Below are 24,420 nucleotides of genomic sequence, written 5' to 3'. Positions count from 1 at the left end.
GAGGTTTTTGCTCTGCCATTATCAATGATGCTCAGAGCCTGCAGGCAAATTGCTTTTATGTTATTTATTGTGCATCAACAGATGGCTGCTGTATTGTTATCTCCTGATTTAACTGCAGGAGGCCTGTTGCTCAAGATAGTGCCTGTCCAGATTTTCATTAAGATCCTTCCTTTTTGGTGGCTTCTAATCTCCACCTCCTACATCTCCTCAAGTTAAACAATTTTCTCTCTCTCTCCCTCCCTGCCTGTTTTGATTGCAGTGTTCAGGGATATTGTCAGAGGTGTCATGAGAGCAGTCCCATGTACATCTACAGGACAGTCCTTTAGTTTGGCCAGAAAGTCTTGACTCAACCATGTTGGTCTCTTGCCTTCCTTGCCTGAGCACCTGGAGATCAAGAGCTCGAATTCTCTGTAGAAAAAAGTCCTTCAAAATCTGCCAACTCTTTTTCTCCCTTATCCTTGAGGAGGTTTCCCAGAGGGTCCTATTGACTAATTCCTTGAGAAGATGGAATTTTGCTTTCCCAAAATTCAGGGTCCTGACTGTTCTCTTTGCCTGAGCCATATCCCTCAGAACTGTGATCTCCACCTGTGCATGGGCACTGCAGCCCAGGCTGTCTCCAGGCTTGGTGTCACTGATGTTATCTAACCCATCTCCCTCCTCAAAGACAAGGTTAGCTCAACATGATCTAGCCCAGAGCTAAAATAACTTGTTATCTGTTAATGGGAAGGATCTACTTCTTTATTTATTTCCATGAAAAAACAATATACATTTTAGAAAAATAAAATCAATATTTATGTAAAAATTAATATCTCCATTACAACTAGAACTATGTAAAATAAAGGGCTGAAATAATATTTTGAGATTATTTACAGACTTGTTCACATCCTGTGCTTCACATCTCACCTGTAACAGGGTGAGAATCTGACCCTAAAGGAGGAGTAGTCAGTCCAGTGTAAAGATGTGTCCTGGTTGTTTCATCTACTTATAGGATCACTCATAAAAGTGACAGCTGTTACCTCTTGTAGTGCTGGTTTTGTAGGGGTTTTGAACATCTGTGCAGTAGGAACAAAACCAAAATTCATAATTCATTTGGTAAATAAATAAACATTTAATCTGGAATAGTTTGAAATCTCTACAGATCCAGCTGGACTTCCACTACTGATCCCAGGGCAGAAATACCTATATCCATAATCACTCTGCTGGGTGAATCAGCATCAGCTTTCTCTATCATTGCTGCTAATTTAAATTAGCCAAGTATATTTTTTTTCAATGAGGGCTTAATGAAAGAAGTCACATTTTATGACAATTCCTTAAATAGAGGGTTATTAGATTACTAAAATATTTCTGAGACACAGCTAATTACATTTTATAGATTGTTTTAATATCCTCTGGCTGCTGGTGTATTTCTAGAATGTGTAAGCAGTCTAGGCACTGACACTAATATTTATCAATGGAACATCCATCCTCAATACATCAACATTTTTATATGACCATGAATCATTTTTGCAAACAGTAGTAATCATTTGAAACAATTCTTTTTAAAAGTTTGTCCTGTGAAGCACTGAAACATCTATAGGTGCAGTTGCTTGTATAACAACAGGCAAAAATGTGTGGGGAAATGTTAATTTTAAAGAGAGGGTAGGAGTTACCTCACTTGGTTCTGGGTATTTCAAAGTTCTGTGTCCAAGTCTGAAGTCATCACCCAGATTTCTGTCTCAGGAAAGAGGAAGCAATGGGTGCCTGTAAAAAGATGTTTCCTCTGACCTGTCTGAAATGCTTATCTTGAGATTACGGAAATCACTGGAGGAGGCTGTTTGTTTTATGAAGTTCAGAAAGGAATTTGGCTTCCTTGACTGTGAAGTCTGATTTGCACATGCAGGGAGAAAAAAGACTACAAAATAAAAATGAACTAAATAAACTGGATTTAGATAAAAATACCAGCTGTTGCTGGTCTTGAGTTGAAAATATACTCTGCTCTTACTTTCACTGCAATTGAACTGAAGAGTGACATTTGAGCTGCTGTCAACACCATATAGAAAACCCAATGGTAAATCCCACACTGGGGCTGCTGACCCTTGTAAAATTCCATTTCACCTCTTTCCTCCTCCAGAATCACCAGATTTTTCATTTCCTTTCAGATGCAGATTGTGGACAAAAAGATCATTCTCAAAACCTCTCCACATGAAAAAAACCCAAAACACATTAACTCCTCTTTTCTAATCTAATAGGTTAAGGGTTTACAGTTGCTGTCCTTCTAGGGCTCTCCTAAATATTATATTTTTCTCTTTAGCATTCATTTCTTCTTATCAAGAAAGTCACAATTTCATTCTCAAAGAGCTATATCTTCCATGATGTCACTGTTGTATATTATTCTTTATCCATTACCTTCCCAGTACCAACTCCAGAGACAATCACAGGGTACATTTAAAACATTCCAAGGCACCTTCAGAAGGGAAGAAAAAAAGTGTGTCAAGCTGTAATGCTGGATTCCAGTATGGCAGAGCTAGACCTAGAGATAACCCCTACAAAGTGATCTGAATTCCCAGCTGGGGAATTTTCTCTGTTTTGGGTTTTTTCCTTTTTTTTTCTTTTTTTTTTGACACAAATGGTGCTGCTTGGCAGTGGAAATCTACAGAGGCCAAGTCTGTGCTTTTCTTTCTTTTCCCTGCACACCTGAGATATTCTGGAACCTACAGAGCTACAGAACATTACTCAAAAAGATCATTGAAAGAAACCCAATAACCAGAGCAGAAATTAGAATATTTTTAGATCTTTGATTGGAATGGAAAAGTAATACACATCCCAAGAGGTGGTTTCTGAGCATTGCCACACCCTCCACATTGAAAAATACTTTTTTTCACAGCATTTTAATTCAGAAATCCAAATAATAAATATGATTAGCTCTTTCTGAATCTTCCACAAATTCAGAATGTTTATGTAGTGCTCACTCTAGGACACTGCCTGCTATACCCAAAATGAACATTTCTACAACGCATGGTTCACTTTGTAAATCAGACAAAATGTGCATCATTTTTACCAAAGACATAAAATGCATCCTATGTTGATATGAGGATTAGGGAGTCCTAATTAAAACCCAGTAGAATAAGGAATGTATCCACATATTATAGAATTTAAGAGGCATTTATATCCTAAACTCACACTTTTGATTCAAAGTGTTGGGCTTGGTGCTGCTCTGGACGTTATGTGACTTGAGTGGTCAGCCAACAAGCTTCATTTTGATAGATATTTTTCTATATATTTATATAGATAGATAGATATTTTTATTTTATAGATATTGTATGGATATTTAGATATATATATTATATTTATAAGTTATGTTTATGTTTACATTTATATTTGTATTTTGTGTATGTTTATATTTTGTGTATATTTAAATTATATTTATATATTATATTTATATATTATATTTATATAGATATTCCTGAGAACAAAGAATGTAAAATAGTCTATTACTGATCCCATAAAAAACACTGGGATATATTTAAGTACTCTGTTGTAAAAACACCAAACCTCTGCCCCTGTACTCAGCCTTGGTGAGGCCACACCTCGAGTCCTGTGTCCAGTTCTGGGCCCCTCAGCTTAGGAAGGATATCGAGGTCCTGGAGCAGGTCCAAAGGAGGGCAACCAGGCTGGTGAAGGGACTCAAGCACAGATCCTATGAGGAGAGGCTGAGGGAGCTGGGGGTGTTGAGGCTGGAGAAGAGGAGGCTCAGGGGAGACCTCATCGCTGTCTCCAACTCCCTGAAAGGAGGTTGGAGCCAGGGGGGGGGTTGGGCTCTTTTCCCAGGCAACTCTCAGCAAGACAAGAGGGCACGGTCTCAAGTTGTGCCAGGGGAGGTTTAGGTTGGAGATGAGAAAGAATTTCTTTACGGAGAGAGTGATCAAGCATTGGAATGGGCTGCCCAGGGAAGTAGTGGATTCTCCGTCTCTGGAGATATTTCAAAAGAGACTGGATGTGGCACTCAGTGCCACGGTCTAGCAACCACAACGGTAGTAAAAGGGTTGGACTTGATGATCTCTGAGGTCCCTTCCAACCCAGTCGATTCTATGATTCTATGATTCATATATTCTGCACTGGAGATATCATGGGGGAACAATGGGATTTATAAATTCAGGGTTAATTGGATTTGGGAAGCCATCTGTGGCTTTTTTTCTCCTATCTGACTTTAGATGTTATCCTTAATCAGACAGAACAGGATGAAAAGAGAAGAGTTAATGAGAGGGGAAGTGATGCTACATCTTCATACGTGGGAAGCTTTCCTGTGTCATTTCTGGGGAAACAGTCCAGGGAAAGTCATTAAGTGCTTGCTACATCTCTGTGAAAAGAGTATGGAACTCCCAAACTGGGTGAAAAGACAACCAAAGTAACCTTCTTCCCATTTTGAAAGCTGTTGAAAATGTTTGCAAGTTCCAGTTTCTGTTAGTTTGGGTTATGTAGTGACAGTTTTTGATATGGTCAGAAAGAAAAGGTGACTTACAGGTTAGAAGCATCCTAAACAATAACATTTATCTGGAAGATTTATTTTCTTCTTCTGGAGGAGATGCAGTTTTGCTTTGCTACCAGCTGAAATTAAAGTCAGCATTCCAGCAAACTGAAACTGCAAATTGCATTTGCCTGTCAAACAGGCAAAGCAAAAGATCAACACAAAGGTCTGGATTTCTATCCACGTTATATATCTCATCCCTTCTGGGTATTTCAGCATCCTGCATGAAAACTGAGGGAAATAAAATGCTGGAACCAAGGAATTCTTTCTAAAAAACAGACGTGACCCATCCCATATAATTTGTATTATGGGAACAATAAGGAGCTATTTCTATTTCTTAATCTTTGAAGCTACAGCCACGCTGTGCATTTCATAGTTTCATCCTTCACTTTATATAAGGTCCAATGTAGTATTTAGAAGTGAGTTCAGTGCAAAGGTATCTGTTTTTTTTTAATTATATATATCAGCTAAGGGCTTTAGACAGCTTCCAAAGCTGTCTGCAGATTGCATGTGTTATTGTTGCTTAATGCTTGGCAAGTTCTTTGTGACACAAAGAATGAGTACATGAGACCTAACAAGTATTGATGTTAAAATAATAAGTCTTGCCAATAACCAAGATAATAATACTCACTAGATAACCATTTCCTTCCTGCTGTTTTTCCTCCCTAGGCTTTGCACAGGCAGTAAAGCCATGGGATTATTCATCTCTTCCAAAGTGAGGAGGACAGGCTATAATTAAGCATGTCTCCTTGGTCACAGCATCAAAAAATTTATCTGCAGTGAAGAGGGAATTGGTAGGTAAATATTAATATCAAACAATAGCAACTTTATCTTCATTTCTCATCAAGTAGTTAAGGCCTCACAGACTCTTTTTGCAGGACAAGGACATTTTATGGCCTTTCCCACCAAATTATAGGGACAAAATACTGTGCCTCTGGTACTCAAATATATAATGTGACCAAGAGCATTTCAGGTAAAGATCAAGTCCTTGATCTTTTGTGAGATGACATCCTGCAGTGGCTAAGGGAAACGTGTAAAGGAACTCAAGGCCTTTGTCAATATGATCTGAAAGTTAATTTGGGATGTGTGAAAGGGTGAAATATACTGAGAGCTGCTGAGCACTTTGGAGAATTCTTGGACAGAACAAGATAATAGGTTCAACCTTTGCTAGCAGACTTTCCTCTATTCTTCTTTCTCCTCTTGGCTCAAATCATTGAGAATGGAGTTTCAGTTGATTGCAAGATTTTAGCTATGGTGGGCAAACATTCCTTTTTGCCTTTAAGCAAGCGATTTAATATGCTTTCTCCTCTGGGACTTATTTCATAACTGATAACCTCCTTAAGAACCATTTCTCATTTTCTGTGTTTTTATCCATTCAAAGCTTTTCTCTGAAATATGATCCCTGCCTTCACCAGAGCTCGGAGGTCCTTTAATTATATTTGTGCTGATCTTGCACTCTGATGGATGCTCCTCTAACAGCCAGCCTCCTAGGAAGCATACACATCATGTTTAGATGATGCCTGGCAGTTGCTATGGTGACCTCAGTCTACTGGTAATTTCATACTCTTTGATAAGAAAGAGGCAGAAAAGAAAAATTCATAACTTTCATCACATCTATACATCACATTGTAGGGCCTCAGCCAGCCCTATGAATTATGGCCTTTATGTTCTCCATGTAGGACCTCAGTGGTATTCTGTGACTTCCAGGGTCTTCTTGTCTCCACATCATTAAGCATTGCACCCTCAAATTAGCATGGAGTAGAAGAAAGGACTTGTATATCACTTCTATCACTTTACACATTCCTTTGCAAAAAAGCCCCTGGATAAAGAGTTGCAGAAACTGGTTTATCTCATTCTACAGTAAATGGCTAAAACTAATCACTCCCTGAGGTTTAATCTCTTTGCCCTTTATGGGAGGAGACTTAAAGAGCAGATGAACATATCCTCAGGTGAGTAAATTGGGTGGGACCTGTTTGTCCCACAGGATCAGTTCTTTAGATTACCTTAGGCAGCAGTTCTTATTCAGTCACCCAAATATTAACCAGAATTCCTAATCTTACTCATTATTGCCCTTTGCCTGTTTTCCTGTTTTCTAAATGCAGTGAACAGCACCATCTCTGTGCAAACATGGTGCTCACAAATCCCTTTGGTCAGGGGAATGACAACATCCAGTATATCCCAATGGTGCTGATAACTTTCATCCTATAGTTTAAAGTATTGTCTGTGGGACATGAGGCTGGACAATGCAAAATTCCTGAAAAATGTGAAGGGAAGCAGTTATCTCTATTGGACCCAGAGAGTGGTGCTGAACGGGGCTGCATCCTGTTGGCGGCCAGTCACTAGTGGTGTCCCCCAGGGATCAGTGTTGGGCCCAGTTCTGTTCAATATCTTTATTGATGATTTAGATGAGGGGATTGAGTCCATCATCAGCAAATTTGCAGATGACACTAAGCTGGGGGGGAGTGTGGATCAGCTGGAAGGCAGGAGGGCTCTGCAGAGGGACCTGGACAGACTGGAGAGTTGGGCTGATTCCAATGGGATAAAGTTCAACACGTCCAAGTGCCGGGTCCTGCACTTTGGCCACAACAACCCCATGGGGAGCTACAGGCTGGGCACAGAGTGGCAGAAAGGGACCTGGGAGTCTGGATTGACAGGAAGCTGAACATGAGCCAGCAGTGTGCCCAGGTGGCCAAGAAGGCCAATGGCATCCTGGCCTGCATCCAGAACAGTGTCGCCAGCAGGTCCAGGGAAGTGATTCTGCCCCTGTACTCAGCCCTGGTGAGGCCACAGCTTGAGTCCTGTGTCCAGTTCTGGGCCCCTCAGTTTAGGAAGGATATCAAGATCCTGGAGCAGGTCCAAAGGAGGCAACTGGGCTGGTGAAGGGACTCGAGCACAGATCCTATGAGGAGAGGCTGAGGGAGCTGGGGGTGTTCAGTCTGGAGATGAGGAGGCTCAGGGGAGACCTCATCACTCTCTCCAACTCCCTGAAAGGAGGTTGGAGCCAGGGGGGGGTTGGGCTCTTTTCCCAGGCAACTCTCAGCAAGACAAGAGGGCAGGGTCTCAAGTTGTGCCAGGGGAGGTTTAGGTTGGAGATTAGAAAGAATTTCTTTACGGAGAGAGTGATCAGACATTGGAATGGGCTGCCCAGGGAAGTAGTGGATTCTCCGTGTCTGGAGATATTTCTAAAGAGACTGGATGTGGCACTCGTGGTCTGGGAACCGCGGCGGTAGTGGATCAAGGGTTGGACTTGATGATCTCAGAGGTCCCTTCCAACCCAGACAAATCTATAATTCTATGAAACTAGGGAAAGGTGAAGGAATCTTGAAGGCTTCACCTGTCTGACACTTTCTGCAGATCCTGCTAATGAGATTGTAAAAGCCTAGCACCCAATTCTGCATCACTTTCCCCCATGAAAAATAAAAATTAAAAAATAAAAAAAATATCTATAATGAAGGAACAGGGATGACCTGGGCAGCCTGCATGTGGGATCATGTGTGCCAAGGGGCAGGAGTGGGCAGAGGGCTTGAGAAGCAGTGGTGGCTGTGCTCAGAAAGCCCCAGAAAAGCTGCTAAGTAGGCTGCTGCTCCCCATCACAGCTTTGCCAGCCAGAGGAACAGATTGCTGGTGGATAAGAGCAGCATGAAGCAAGAGGGAAAGGATCAAAGAGGCACAAGGAGGTGGATGCTGGGGAGTCAGGCGTGAGAGCTCACTGATTTATTTCATGTTTATAAATTGTTAGCTTGATGGGCTGATCTATAAAACCAGGAAAAAAAAAAGCAAAAAAAAAAAAAGCAGATTCCTGCCTAATCAGCTCATTATCCACATAGCTGGACAGCACAATAACAAGGGATTGCAGGAAATGTTTTCCAGAACCTCTCTCTGCCTCGATCTCTGTGCTCTCCCAAGGGACAGAATTAAGACACAGTCAAAATCCAAGCTTTTTTAGGATTACCTATGTGGACCAAACCATAATATTGAGAAAATACTGGGAATACTGAGAAATACTGGGAAAACCAGGAATAAGGGAAAAAGTGGGGGTGAGCCATTTCAGCCCAGAATGGTTTTGGAAGCCTTTCATTCTCCCTCCTGATCCTAATAAGGGACAAATGGTGGAACAAAAGGGTTAAATGCAAGTTGTGCTCAGATAAACAAATCTATGGGAGATAAAGCAGTTGCAATGCCAGCTGACACTGGAAGCAGCCAGGAAACTTTTGGCATGAGGGAGATGATCTAAAAGGCTGCACTGAGCTCTGAAGCTCATCATATACAGGCTGGTTCTTGGCTTTAGCTTTGCCAATCCTCTTCACTTTAAATCAAAAGCAACAATTGCTTGCATCCAATTTCTCCTCCCTTGGAGGATAGTGAGGAGGTAGTTATGTATTCTGGGCCTCAGCAAATGAAAACCAAGGAAGAAAGTCTGAAAAATGTGCAAGAAAAGGACATGAAAGATTTGGTTCTCTGCCACTAACTCCATGGGTAGCCACTGGCAAGTCCTTTGACTTTTTTTTTTTTTTTTTACCTCTTCATGTAGAAAATAGAAATAACCAATATTATCTGCGTTTGGTTTCTGTGTTTGGTCTTTGGATTGATAATTCAGCACTCTTACAGACCTTCTCAAAGCTCTCTAAGTAGTACTGCAAATAACACTTAATTAATAGTGCCAGTTAAAGCATTAATAAAAGATTTGCTTTATTTCCCAAAGAGTGGGACTTACCTTTTCAGTGTGTGCAGATTGTGAATAACACTATCTGTCAATATTCTGGGTAAACCATCCTTTGTCAAGGATAACATTAGCTTCCTCAGGAGCTTATTGACTAATGTGAACAATTATTGATTTAATACATGGTGTTCTGAGACTCTTTTTAACAGCTACTGTTTGCTCCATCCTTCTGTAGCTTGAGCTGTGCTGTCATTTAACAACATTTTGAGGAGCACAGGTGTCATTCATTGAAGTCGTGAGTGTAATCCTTGAGTTAAATCACTTAAAAACTGAGTTTCCAGTCAAAATGCAGATGAAAAGCATATTTTATTTATTCTTCTTTTCTGGAAGAGCCATATATTTCATCTATCCTGTTGCATGAGAGCCCTTGTGTCATGCAGCAAAGTGTCCAACAATTTTGTTGGAGGAAATTTGTTGATGTCTCCCTAGAGTCAGAAAGGCACTCAAGTAAAAAAAAAAAAAAAGAAAAAGGGGAAAAGAAAAACAACCAAAGGAAAAAAAAAAAAACAAACAGAAAAACTCCTGAAAATAAATAAACCCACAAAAAATTTCAGAGGAATAGTTTGAAAAAAGTAGAGGTAGAAGCCCTATGTGTGGTCTTCCTACAACCTCAGCTCAAATGCCAGTTCAGGCCTTAGAATCATAGAATCATAGAATCATAGAATTGGCTGGGTTGGAAGGGACCTCAGAGATCATCAAGTCCAACCCTTGAACCACCGTTGCAGTTGCTAGACTATGGCACTGAGAGCCACATCCAGGCTCTTGTTAAATATCTCCAGGGATGGAGAATCCACCCCCTCCCTGGGCAGCCCATTCCAATGTCTGATCACCCTCTCCAGAAAGAAATTCTTTCTAATATCCAACCTAAACCTCCCCTGGCACAACTTGAGACCCTGCCCTCTTGTCTTGCTGAGAGTTGCCTGGGAAAAGAGCCCAACCCCCCCCCTGGCTCCAACCTCCTTTCAGGGAGTTGGAGAGAGTGATGAGGTCTCCCCTGAGCCTCCTCTTCTCCAGCCTCAACACCCCCAGCTCCCTCAGCCTCTCCTCATAGGATCTGTGCTCGAGTCCCTTCTCCAGCCCAGTTGCCTCCTTTGGACCTGCTCCAGGACCTCAATCTCCTTCCTGAGCTGAGGGGCCCAGAACTGGACACAGGACTCAAGCTGTGGCCTCACCAGAGCTGAGCACAGGGGCAGAATCCCTTCCCTGGACCTGCTGGCCACACTGTTCCTGATCCAGCCCAGGATGCCATTGGCCTTCTTGGCCACCAATGGCCTTCTTGGCCTTGCCCCTATATTTATATATTAAATGTTAAGCACAGGTGGAATCCAAATGACCTCTATTGCACTCTCATATATGTGAGTAAATATAATTATTGGCACAGTTCTCTGTCATATAAACATCCATGTTCTGGTGCAGGGTACCTAAACATATGGTGTCAGAGAGGGCAGCAGCAGCATGTGGGAATTTAAAGCCAGATGGTGGCTGACTATTCCCTTATTGTGTGCTATGTACATATATATCTATATATGTATATCTATATATGCACACACACAAACATAATTTTATGTGTGAGCATGTTATCCCAACACTCATTAGGAGAACTCTGACTATTAATTGCAATTCAGGGCATAATGTTCAGTGTGAATCTAATTGACTTTCCAGTCGCTTAACATATTAGTGAAAATTAGCTTGATGGATCAAACCTGAAAGGCTGTACACTAAAAGGTTGTACTGGAACTTCCTTTAGTCTATTAGCAAGGATGGAGATGTAGAAAAACATGTTAATAAGAGGCAGGTTTGGTTCTACAGCTATCAGGAAGTTAATACTGTCAAAAAAAATGACTTGTTTCATAATGTCCAAATACAGTTAAAATGCAATAATAATTGAAGTTTATGTAAATAAAAATTATTATTAAAATCCTCTTCATTTTACAAAACTATAATAATTCATTAATATATTAATGAATGTTTTAGTTGTTATTGCTGATGTGATGAAATTCAAAATGAATGAAAATCTAATATTTTAACACCAGTGTGAGCAGCTACCACCCCCATTTGGTAATTTTTATGTCTCCCTTTTTATATTATAGGAATAAAATTCCTAAACTTTAAACACTTTTCTGATCAATCTGTTTAACATGCCAAAATACCTGATAGAAACATTAGGTTTCTATCTACTTATTGGCCTAGTCTTTCTCCAACAAGAATTCTGTAAAGTTTTCAGTACCACAGTTCAGGATTTAAGCCACTCTATAAAACTGATAAACTCAAATTGGATTTTTATGATTGAAAAACAAAAAGATGGAAGTTTTTTACAGCTTCTTCTTACCCTGCTTCTGTGTCACCCTTCTGGGTGAGGTGACCTGAAAGAGGTGTAAGCACCAAGATCTCTATGAGCCACTGGTTTAAGTGGCAGCAGCCTATGAAAGGCACTAAAAAAGACAATGGTCAAGGAACAGCAGCTTGATTTTTATTTATTTCTGCCTAATAAAAGCACAGGTAAAAAATCCCATATGATATTCTAAAGGTGGAATTCTGAACTCAGATTTTAGCAGTGTAGGTATCCATACCTGAGCTAGATCACTACTGATAAACTTGGAGTTTTGTAGGCTCATGGTATCACTATCAAAAATATTCTGCAGAGCCATCCCTGTTATTTTATCAAGAATCTGGAGCACAGCCATAGCCCTTCTGGTAATTTAGGCTGAGGCAGAAACTGAATGATCTTCACTGGAAAACGTTTGCTCAGAGCATTGGTGTCTTCTCTCCAGAACTGGTCCCCCTACCCAATACTTGCAAACTTCCAAGAAATCTCATGTATGAAATTTTGCAAGCAGATGGAGCTGGGCAGAGAAGGCAGGAGAAAAAAAAAATAGTTGTTCTCATCACAGATTTCAGGAAAAAGCATCCAGAGTTACACTAACAGGTTGTGTGTTTAGGTTTGATATTGAATAATTCCATGCAGTGACACAGTCCAAGCCTACCTGAAATGGGGGATGCTGCAAGAGATGGAAGGGCCTTTAGCAAAAATTCCAGCTGTTTTCTAGACACCTACCATCATCTTCACCCAAAATCCTTTATTTTCTGTTTCAGGAGATCAAAAAGCACATCTGGTTTATTGTACAGGAAAGAGAGAAATCAATGGATTTCAAATTACTCAGGAGTTTGAAATAGTTTAAAATATAACACGCAGTTTATGCTGTACAGAAAAGGCTCCCCTTCCCACTTTGTTTCCTAACATGTTGTCTTTCTCCTTTCTCACAGGATTAAAACCAGAATCTTTTTACTTAGGTTTTACTTTTACTAAAACCCTTCTCCTAAAAATCAGTGCAGGGCATTTCCAATCCTTAGTTAAGGGCTGACCATAGGTTCAGGGTTAAAGAAGAACAACCTGAAGCCCTGTGGTTACTTCAGAGAATACAGAACTAAGCCCATCTAAACATTTAACTTGCTGCAGCAGTCGATGAAATGTTGGAAACATTTTTTTTTTTTTTTTTTCACCAGTCGATGAGCCACTGGCAGAGCTTTCTGCTGTCAGCTTGGTCAGGTTCTCAGGTTCCTCTGTGCATGGTACAGCAGCACCACTTGGTGGCTTCATGCAGCTCCTCTTTATTCCTTTTACTTTGTAATACCTGGGGTTTTATTCTACAAATCAGCATGGATTGAGAAAACCTCTCCAAAAACAAGAAAAAAAAAAAAAAAAAAAGAAAGAAAAAAAGAGAAAAAAAGAGGAAAAAAAGCCAAAAAAAAAAACCAAAAAAAAAAAGGCAAGAAAAAAAAAAGGAAAAAAAAATAAAAAAAGAAAAGAAAAAAAAAAATGACAAACTCTGAACTCTTCTTCATATCCATGCTAGAGTTTAATGAAACTCTGTGATAACAAGAGATTGACCAATAAAATGCAAAGGACCATCTTCTGAAAACCACTTTCCAGCCATAAATAGTCAGCACTGATTTCATAAAAAAGGTTTAAAGAAAATTTGTTGCATTTTTTCTCTAGGATCTGCTACATCCACTCCCCTTTTGGGAAGGAAACTATTATCAAGATCCAATTAAATTGTTTTTTTTCTTCTAATTTCAGGTTGGGAAGTAGATAACTTGGGCCAAACCCATGCAGGTAAGAACCAGCTGTGTTGACTTCCTCCTATGGACCTCTGTTCTCAAAAATAGTATGTAGAGAACATGAGAATAGCAGATAATTGAAAACATCAGCCATTATGTTGATGAATATATATATTGGAACATTCTGATGAAAAGGTAAAGTAAAAATCTGATCAGTTTCTAGAAATCAGTGTGATTTAACCTAAAACCATAAATTTAAACTCTTAAAGTAAATTAATTATTTCTTTTTGTCACTGATGTAATTAATTATTTCTTTTTGTCATTGATGGAGGGAGATAAATTTCCATTATTTTTGTAGAAATCAACCCTACTTGCATATCTATGGATTATAAATTTAAGTTTAAAAAATAAGAGTTTTTAATGTATCTCTTCACAATAAATTTGTCCCTACCTTGATGCTGTGTATTTTTAGCTATATGCTCAGTGTCTACAGTAGCAATTTTTAAATTTTACCAGGTCAACTTTAATTTAAACTCACCAGTAAAACAGTGCTTACTTATTGAAATGACACAATCAAGTATTTATTGCCTTTGGGCCTGATTCAAAGAAAAATCCTTTGGATTCTATTCAGTGCTTTCCACAGAGACAAGTTTGTGCCCTAATAGAAAACAAAATCAGAACAATTTCATATGAAATTTCCACTTTTTTAGGTGATTATGACCTGCTGGAGAGCACAGCCCAGACTCCCCTAGGTAAGTAGTAGAAACATGGAACTTTTCTCTTTTTACTTTAATGTTGTTACAAAGGAAGTTTTAAAGCTTCCATAAAGGAAATATTTTCTCCTGCTATTTAAATATTGTTTTATAATCCATTCTAATGATGGTGACACATTTTCTGGTGTGATAATTTTAGTAGTATTATGAAAATTTAATCCTCTATTATTGAGCCTCTCAATCTAGCTGGGATATTCTTACAAATTATATCTACCTGCTTAACTGTAATTATTGAATGGCATTAAATGAAGTCAACACCAGAAGTCAGTGGGTTTTTTTCCATAGAAAAACAGGAGTGAATGTACAAGAGTAATTAACCAGGATTTGCCAAGCAATGAAATGTTCTTAAATGAGTTCTGTGATTAAATAGATGTATTCTGCTGCATGGATGGCAAACAGATTCTCTAAAAACGAGGTCACTGCTGGTGTCCTGAGCTGCTTGACTAAAAAGCTGTAAGAATGCAAAGCAACACAACCTTAATTTAAAAAAAAATAATAATAAAATTTGGAAATTTCCATCGATTTTGGTCAAGGGAGAGCTCCAACTGCAAAAACTGTGATAGCTTGATAAGTTGAAACTGTTCTATTGTGCTGGGGAGGAATAAGTGCATCCAGCAGGCCAATTTTAATTTTAAACCAGGTCACTGAGCTCTTACAAGAGCAATGGTGCTTGAAAAGAGCAACTTGGGGATCATCCCCCCTTAGGCAGCTCAGTAACAATGTGAAAGTCAAGAGACACTTTTCCTCTTCTATCTCCAGTTCCTCTTTCCTTAATACAGCTTTAAACATCTTGACTTTGTCAGTGAAGGACATTTAGGAGCAAGTCCTTATGTGATATTAGCCAGATATTTAGGGGTAAAAGAGAAAAAGAGAACAGGGTTTTCTCTGAGCCAGTTTAGAGCTTCCTTGCCAATGCTTCCTTTAGAGGAAGGTTGCATACAGGGCTTAGGACAAATAATAGGCAGAGAAATGTGAGAAGTTCTGAAGTTATGAAATTATCAACTGAAGCCTCTCAGGGCATCTGGAGATATAAATGAATTTTTTGCTATGATGACAAAGAAAGAGATTCCCTTTCCATCTTTGGCTGTCCTCACAAAATAATTCTCAGATTAGAGCCCAGGCTTGAAGATGAATGTGTGGGATGCATGTTAGCTGGCTGGAGGAGAATAATCCAGCTGCCTCAGTGGCTATTTTACAATCCAAGCTGACAATGGCTTTTTTACATTCCCTACAGCATCCTATCTGGCTTCCAGAAGCTGCTCCAAAAAAATCACATTAGCCTTGAGTTGTCTTGACCATCAAATGCAGATGGACTTAGATGTCTTAAAATCATTTTATATAACAAAAAGTGTCCATTTCTCTTCAAGCACTGGACTTAACCTTCAGCCATCTGAAGGGTAGTTTGCTACATAAAAACTGTATTCCCTCGATGCCTTTCAGAATCAATGGAGAGAAATAGACATTTTGCTGACCTCTGGTGAATGAGATTTTTGGTGACCTTGAGGCACTGATTATACTGATTAATCCTTTTTTGCTTTCTGATGACCAGATGTAGTAGTAGACATCCTTAGGGTTCTTATTTAGATCTGGGTCATTAAACATGTCATTGAACTTTCGAGATGCCATTAAAGTCTTCTATGGAGAGCCAGATAAATAGTGACCACAGTGGTAGTGTGAGGTTTTCTTTAGTCGTGCACCACAGGGAGGGAGGGTATGTCCTGGCTTCAGCAATGTCACCTTCTCACCTCTACTTGACACAGGGGACATCAGCAGAAATTGCACTGAAGATGGCTGGTCTGAGCCTTTTCCTCATTATTACGATGCTTGTGGCTTTGATGAAAATGCAACAGAGTCTGATAATCAGGTGGGAATTAATCTTATAATTTTCATCTAAATGCAGGTGGGAGAAGCAGGGTACTTTTTGTCCAGCTTCTGCTCAAGTTCTGATTTGATGGTGATTAGAATGAAACACTCAGATATTCATAGGCATAAAAATGTGAGAAGCAAGACTTAAATCCTTCCCAGCCTTGTGCTGAATATTTCCAGAATATGATTGTTTACTCTTCATACATCTTTTAACTTCCAGAAACACGAGGTAGCCCCCAGTTCTTCCCCTGTTGACTAAAAAATCCCTTAGCCAACTACTTTTATTCTGCAGATATATTCACAGTGGTAAAAGAAATAGAGACAACATTTGTTTCCTCACTGACAAAAAGCTTCATGGTAGGCAGACCCAGGAGTACCCCAGACATTGAGTAATGCTTTAATATACACTGAGATCTCAGAGGAACCAAGAGGAGAAAAACAAGCAGGCCATTCAAGAAACAAATCCTGCCTGTGGTTCCCCCTGCATGTTGACAAGGTAAAGATGTGACCTTAGATGGACTTTTTAACCTTGTTTTATTTTCCTCCCAAGGATTACTACTACCTATCTGTGAAGGCTCTGTACACAGTGGGATACAGCACATCTCTTGTTTCTCTCACCACTGCCATGGTTATCCTGTGTCGTTTCAGGTGAGTTCAGCAGAGAGAGTCTGAAAACAAAACAATATTTAAGTTTTTGACTCACCAGATTTAATGTAAAATGGAGACAACCTTTTAATAGAGTTGTTCCCCTAGCTTGGACACACTCCAGTAGTCCCATTTTTCTGGAAGGTAGATGCAACTGCAGAAGCTGTGGGGCTGTTGCAGTGAACTTGGTCTGTTTTGTGTTATACTGCATGATTTCCCAGGAAAAACCCCAAATCTTCCTCTTGGTTAGTTTAGGGTCACACTCTTGACTTTCAAATGTTGCTCATCTTATTAAGAGGTTTCTAGGAGCTCTGGCCACGTGTGCAGATAGGCCTAGTGTGCTATTTTCTTGAAAAAAAAGTCTTTGTTTTTTTTTTCTTTTTCTTCTTTTCCTCTCCCTTGCTCTTTCCTGTCTAGGAAGCTCCACTGCACTCGGAATTTTATCCACATGAACCTCTTTGTTTCATTCATTCTACGTGCAATATCTGTGTTCATTAAAGATGGGGTTCTTTATGCTGAACAGGATGGCAACCACTGTTTTATCTCAACAGTAAGTACAACTACAGCCAAAGCTTTTTAGCTTTTTCCTTTGTTTTTTTTTTTTTTTTTTGGTTTAGGTTTTTGTGTGTGTGTGTGTGTATGGTTTTTTTCTTTTTTTTTTTTCTTGTTTTTTTATTCAACATGAGATAAAAAATAGCAAGAAGGCAGCAGTCTGTTGGGCATCATGGGCTGAGAAGCTGTTGGGAGTGAAGGTAATTAGTGGTCAGATTCTCTCTACATCTGCAGCAGAACTGTGGCTGGTATTGCCTCATGGTGTCCTGGCGTTCAGAGTCCTGGCCTTTCAGACAAGACTACAGGGTCTGGCTTCTGATTCCATTCAGGTTCTTTCTCCCTTTCACAGCTCTGCAGGTAGGTAGGAAGGGTGAGGGCTGACACAAGCATTTTTCTTCACCTGAAGGTCTGTTTTTTCTCCAGAGCCTCATTTGTTCTGGATGTCAGACCAAGTCATGGATGGAGAGGGTGACCATTCAGGAATAGAAAATACTCCTGATAGCCACAATCTCAAAATCTAATTCATATTAGCCACAGTTTGGTATCTGAAGTGTGTGGTTTCATGGAAAGCAGTCTCTTTCACAGGTGCACTTAGCTTTGTATGAAATTTAATCCAAATTCCTGTCACATGTTAAGACTAATATTTAATTTGATCAATCAGCTCCCCAGGTGTAATTATGACATTCCCAAACTGAGAGCTCCTTTATCCATCCAGTTATGAGCTCAGTTTGCTGTGAGTCACTTCCACAAGGAAACTGCAGCTGTGTAATTTCTTAGTCAGCCTCTTCTTTGTCATTGAAACTGGGTTTTGCTTTTAATTTTTCATAGTGCTAAAGCTGAAGACATGTTTGATCTGTAGTTTGTTCACACTGCTCTTCTGATAGTGACATCTGCCTCTTTGTTTTGAAACACTTGAAGGATAAAACATTTTAAAACCAGCCATGTAATGACCAGATCTCCAGCTGTGACTGAGCTTTCATAAAGAAACTCAAGATCTCATTGTTTAAATATACAGTTTGCAGATTTATCCCAGAGGATGCAGTGTAAGTGGGAACCAGTCAAGACTGCCAGGCAGGAGCTTTCAGTTCATGCACTTATTCTACTCTGATTCTTTGAAAACTACTTTGGTAGGACTGGTGACATCTCACAATACAAAGGACAAGGGTGTCCTGTTCTTGAGCTCAGTTTCCACTCAAGGTTTTTGTCATAGAAACAGAATAATTCAGGTTGGAAAAGATCTTTAAGATTGAGTCCAACCATTAACCTAGCACACTTCCAAGTCCACCACAAAACTATGTCCCTCAGCACCACATCTACACATCCTTTATATACCTCCAGGTATGGTGACTCAACCACTTCCCTGGACAGTCTGTGCCAGTGCCTGACAACCCTTTCAGAAAAAAGAGTTCTTTTCATGAAGAAATTGCTCTCATTATCCAATCTAAACCTCCCCTGGCACAACTTGAGACTTTATTCCTCTTATTCTCTCTCTTTTTACTTTGGAAAAGACACTGACCCCCATCTTGCTACGACCTCCTTCCAGGTAGTTGTATAGAGTGAGAAGGTCCCTGTCAGCCTCCTTCAGGCTGAACAACCCCATTTAATTTTTTTTTTATTTTGTCTGCTTCTTTTACTCCCCACAAGTGAATGAAAGCTTCTATTGCTTTCACAGCAAATCAATCTTCTTTCTTTACACTTGCACTTATTTTCCTGTTTCTATCCCCAAGTGACAACACCCACAAATGCAGGGAAGTACAACTGCACACAGGAGGGTGCATCCTTTCTGATCCCACTCTCAGGCCTCCCCACAATCCTCCTGCCATTTCACATCCTTCCTTGGGTTTCTCAGTACAGAACTGAATTCTTTTCTTCTCTGCACTTAATTCTTGGAAGGGGGCTTAAATCTAGCAATTAAGCATCCATTGACGACGTGAGCTCCCACTACTGTGGGATGTTCTCAAGCTCTCTGAAGACTTTTGTTGACCACCTCCCACTGGTAAAATTGGCTTCCTGCCCTTTCAAGCTTCATTCTCTAAGTGGCACCTCACATTCTTCTCTTGCTTTTAAAACTTTACTATTAAAAGTGTATAATACCAGTCCCAGCTGTGTTCCTTTCTCCTGAGAGATTTGGAGAGGTTGAAAGCTTTTTTTTCTCTACCTGCTAGGTGGAAAGAACACAGAAATAACTCTGTTTTTCTTGATTCTCTGCAGGTGGAATGCAAAGCAGTGATGGTGTTTTTTCACTACTGTGTCATGTCCAACTACTTCTGGCTTTTCATTGAGGGATTGTACCTTTTCACTTTATTGGTAGAAACCTTTTTCCCAGAGAGGAGATATTTCTACTGGTACACAATTATTGGCTGGGGTATGTGACATTTCTTGTCTTAAATGTCTCTTGGTGTGCAAGATGTGTCCACAAACCATCTAATATGTCCACATACAATTTCTATGTATAGTTCTCATCTCCATATAGAACTACCACTGCAGGCCAGACCATGTTGTCCTTTCTTTTGTATGCATAGAATTAAACCAAAATCTGGATGACACTGCATCTCTTGCAGAAATGTAGCCCACAACTCAGAATTGCATTCTACAAGATGTGATCTTAATGACAATTTTTTCAGTTTAATCTAATCTGCATTGTTCAGTTTATTTTCTAAAGCTTCATTTATGCCTTTCTTCCAGATAATAGTTAAATTAAATATTTATTGAAAGAGTATCTACCTCTGCTCATCCTACCTGGACAGGAAATGGAAATTTTCAATAGGAAAAAGCAAGATTTGTTTCAGAAATGCCAGTTACACTGATAACCAGTCTAACTATTTTTCATCTTGGCTTTCTGGAGATAAAATGGTTCCTGCAGTAGGTTAATACAAAGAGTTCTTTGCTGACATTTTTGTGCAGAAATCAAATGGTGAACGAAAAATATAGTTCAGAAAACCAAATTTCTGATCAGCCTGGAGTTTTGAACAATCTGCTGCAGGGATATATGGACACTTTACATCAAAAGATACCTATATCTTCATCACCTTTACAGAAGAATACATTGATTTTAAATGTATCCTAAGAACATTAAACCCAATTCCTAATCTAAAGAAAACATACTTCTGAAATAACCTGGAAACAATTTTGTATATTTATGTGTAAAGTCTACATACAAACCACAAATCTTAAACTATTCTCCTAAAAGCCTCATGTAACATGAACCTTCAAGTAAACAACAGCTGGTTTGGGGTTTTTTTCCACTCTGATGTAGCTGTATATACACAATATCTCCCATCTTCTGGAAAAGACTCCCTGCAACAGGAGCAAAGGAATAGAGAAGAAAGAAGAGAACAAGTGATGAGAAATAATTTATATTATATAAAGCCTATAAGAAAAGAGGGGCTATTGGAAAAGACTATTGAAAAAGAAACTATTGGAAAAAAGATGTTCAAAGTTCCCTTTGTATTATCCACAGAGATATAAAGCTGTTTTAATAAAGAACATGGGGGCTATGTACATGAAAATGTGACAATTATTAAAGAAAAAAATGCATAAATCTTTGCAGCCTGAACATAAATCAGAGGCTGGGTTCCTTTAATTAACTTTGCACAAGTCAGAAATATGTAGGTTTGTCTGAATGTCAGAATATTACAACATCCCATTAACTGATTTAATTTTTTAAAATAATCCCTGTAATGAAAGAAAAACCCAGATGGATTCATTCTGTAATGCAACCTAAAAAGAACTGCTTTTGACTTGAATAACATAAATAATATCAAGCTGCTCAGTTTTCAGATATCACTTCTTCTTCATAGCATAATGAAGAATATCTGTTGATAACATCAAGAGAATCTCCAAATGTGGATAGTTTTGATTTGGGTCTTTTTTTTTTTAAATATTTTCTTGCCTTCTGCATACCTGAGGTTAAATACAGCTCCCCTGACCTGGCAGGATTGGCACTTTGTAAAACCAGAAGCCCTTCCAGCCTCTGGATTCAAATCATGGGGGGCCAAAGCAGCCCCTCTGCTCTGAGATGATGGGGGGAGAGTTGCACTGAAGCAGTAAAAAGCAAGAGATCAGCATTCTGCAGCATCTGGATATTCATCTGTTTCTTAAAAATGTGCTGAGCACACCAGTGTCCTCATTTGCTTAATGAGAGCTGCATATGGCTGTGTGGATCCAGGAAAGTTTTTTTTCTTTTGAATATGCAATATGCTGCTGGTAGACTCCCTGGATAGATTGCTGACTTTCTGAGCTCTCTCCTAATCCTAATAAAGTCAGCAAGAATAGGTCTCAGCCTTTAAGACTTGTCTGTTTTCTAGTGTTTCTCATAAGCTGTAAAATCAATGAAGATCAAGAGTGATCAAGCATTGGAATGGGCTGCCCAGGGAAGTAGTGGATTCTCCATCCCTGGAGATATTTCCAAAGAGACTGGATGTGGCACTCAGTGCCATGGTCTAGCAACCGCAACGGTGGTAAAAGGGTTGGACTCGATGACCTCTGAGGTCCCTTCCAACCCAGCCAATTCCATGATTCTATGATTCTATGATTCTAAGATATAGATATCTTTTGATGTAGAGTAACGTGTCTCTATATTCCTGCAGCAGATAGTTCAAAACTCCAGGTTCACATGAAACATGTTTTTTGAACTATATTTTTATGACACATTTAGCCTACTTCTGCCTTCCTGCCCAGGTTGGAACACCATTCATGCCATCAAAACTTAGAGTTCAAATCAGTGCGAACCACACAGCACATCAGACCCATGGTTAGTATTTAAAGATTATTTTTATTACTGTGCATCTCTTAAGAGTGCAAAAATCTCAATGTTTTCCAGGTATTCTCATATGAGAAAATCAGACTTCAATTTAAATTAAAGATGCATGATTTCTTCTCCCCAGAGCACCTCATTTTATCTCTCTTTTTTTTTTTTTTTTTCCCTTCTTCATTTTCCTTTCAAATCTGTCTGTCTGAGCTTTTTGAAAGTAGGAGGGCTTCATCAGTCATCTAGGCCTAACAAGGATATTTTTATTTCTGAGAGCAGGAACATGAGATTTGACAGGGTCTCACTTAAGTGGATTCAGTCGAATGACAAATTAATGTGACATCAACACAGCCTTGCAAAATGGATGAGACATAATTGTTCCTGTCAACTTACCCCAGTCTCATTCACTGCTGCAGGTTGGGGTTAGCAAGGTCCTACTTTTGATTTTTTTCAACACTTTATTTTTCCAGTGGTGCCTGAATAGTTGGACACAGTTTGCTAGTCAAAGATTCATTTTGCCATAAAATGTAGATCCCACCTACCTGGAGTTTTCTGTCAAGCCTGCATCATTTTATAAAAATATTTCTACTGAAAATTTTCTTTCAGAAATTAAAAAAATAAAACTAGGTTTCTCAGTGGTTTCCTACTGCTTTGAATGAATTCTTTGATTTTACATGCATTTTTTAAATTGTCAAGAAGTGTCTGGAATAGAAATTAAATTCTTATTCCCAGTATTCTCTTTTGGGAGGCTGGGGTTCAATTTTTTTAATGGAAAAAAAACCAAAAACAAGTCCTGTGGTTACTGAAATCCTCTCCTACACTGATTTCTTTTGATTAAGTAAAGCAAAATCAGTTCTTTGCACAACAATGGAGAAAATGCAACAAATGCAAATCACTTACAACAAAACCACATAAGAACACAAAGACTACAATAATGTCATTACAGCTCAACATCTGTCACTCCCCAATTATTGCATAATTACAGCAGCTCTAGACATGAAAGCTGATGTCACTGCTTTTATTTGGTACAGACTTTGTTTTAATGTTCATGCAACGAGAGCATCACAGCAACTTTCAGCAATAATGACCTGAGGATTCATTCTTTCCTGTTATCAGTTTTATCTTTCTGGAACATCACCAAGACAAACCCATCCTCTGACTGAGCCAGGTGTTTCTATAGCTCTGAATTAATGTCATCAATTGAATGTTTTTTTGTACACGAGTGCTGTTAGGAAAAAAACCTCAGTGGAGAGGTTGCAGAAAGTGCTCATTAGTGAGTAATAAATGTATCCAGCCTGCTAATGATCTCACCATCTTCTCTTCTGCAGGTACCCCAACAATTTGTGTCACTGTCTGGGCAGTGCTGAGACTTCACTTTGATGACACTGGGTAGGTATTGCTGCGTGGGAAACCATTTGATGGACAGTCATCACAGTGGGAAGGGTGAAAGAGGAATAGAGTGATCAGAGGACACGACTCATTTCTCCTTCCATTTCTGATATTGATTTGAGGCTGCAAGTAGTTTAGGTTCAGTGTTCAACCAGGAGTGCTTTTGTATTTAGCTGTGTAAACAGCCATAATTTGAAGATGCCTTTTAAAAGTCCCTTTTAACCCAAACTATTCTATGATGTTTATATCCTTATTGCAGTGATGAGTTCATGAAAGAAGATGTAGGCATCTACCCTGTAAATGTAATGAACTGAGAGGTTTTTTTCCTTAAGTCTAGTGGAGGAGATGTGGTGAAACAGAAAATCCATATCCTATCTTCTGTGTGGGTGAAAAGAAAACAAACACCACACAAAACCCCCAAACCAACCAACCAAACAAACCCTACCAAAACAAGACAACAAATAAAATCAAACTCCAAAAAAACCAACCCTAGCCCTCCCCCCAAAAAACCCTGCAAATATCCTAGGTCTTTTTCTAAAGGACCAGAAGGAAAGGCTTCTCCCAGGGATGACTTTTCATATCTCTTTAGTCAGTAGGTTGACTGGTCTGATAGAACAGCACACACATCTGGTAGGAATGGACATGAATATACACCTTGAAAATATAAAAACTTAGCAATGTTGGGGTGTTTTCCATTTGCTGATAGCTATGTTTGAAATTGGTGAAATATTAGGAAAACTGCTGGGAATGAGAGAGAGTGAAGTTGGACTAGATGATCATTGTAAGTCTCTTCCAACTGAAAAAGTCCTCCATTCCATTCCATTCCATTCCATTCCATCCCATCCCAAAGTTTTGGAAATCCAGCAGTGACCAAGCACTTTGATTTGAGTGAAAGTTATCACCCAAATCCCATTTCCGAGACATTTAGGCTTCTCTTTTAGTTTCACCTTGTACTAGAGATACCTGGCTCTACAATTTGCACAAAACTCAGTGTTCTGTCAGGTTTTCTACATCCTTCCTCTTTCATCCTCTTTTTGGAAAGCACATGAAGCCCTTCCTCCACTGACAATACAAGTGCTGTGACCCAATGTTCTACTCCTCCATGAAGACAAATTAAATCACTTATTTCCACACAAAACAAGCCAGAACCCCCTGATGTGTC

At 39.3% G+C, this 24,420-nt stretch overlaps 1 protein-coding gene across 1 annotated transcript in view; it reads left to right on the top strand.

Moving 5' to 3' along the window:
• Positions 1–24,420, top strand: part of ADCYAP1R1 (ADCYAP receptor type I) — a 133,437-nt gene that overhangs the window by 82,621 nt on the left and 26,396 nt on the right. Inside the window, exons 5-11 of the mRNA XM_008502214.2 lie at positions 13,303–13,338; positions 13,994–14,035; positions 15,817–15,920; positions 16,473–16,570; positions 16,985–17,117; positions 19,331–19,484; positions 23,198–23,258. Of these exons, the coding sequence (XP_008500436.2) occupies positions 13,303–13,338; positions 13,994–14,035; positions 15,817–15,920; positions 16,473–16,570; positions 16,985–17,117; positions 19,331–19,484; positions 23,198–23,258 (628 nt within the window). The remainder of the gene's footprint in view (positions 1–13,302; positions 13,339–13,993; positions 14,036–15,816; positions 15,921–16,472; positions 16,571–16,984; positions 17,118–19,330; positions 19,485–23,197; positions 23,259–24,420) is intronic.

Source organism: Calypte anna, chromosome 2, assembly GCF_003957555.1.
Source record: "Calypte anna isolate BGI_N300 chromosome 2, bCalAnn1_v1.p, whole genome shotgun sequence".
NCBI lineage: Eukaryota > Metazoa > Chordata > Aves > Apodiformes > Trochilidae > Calypte > Calypte anna.
The sequence above is the reverse complement of the archived record's forward strand: the minus strand, read 5'-3'. Positions and strand labels throughout refer to the sequence as shown.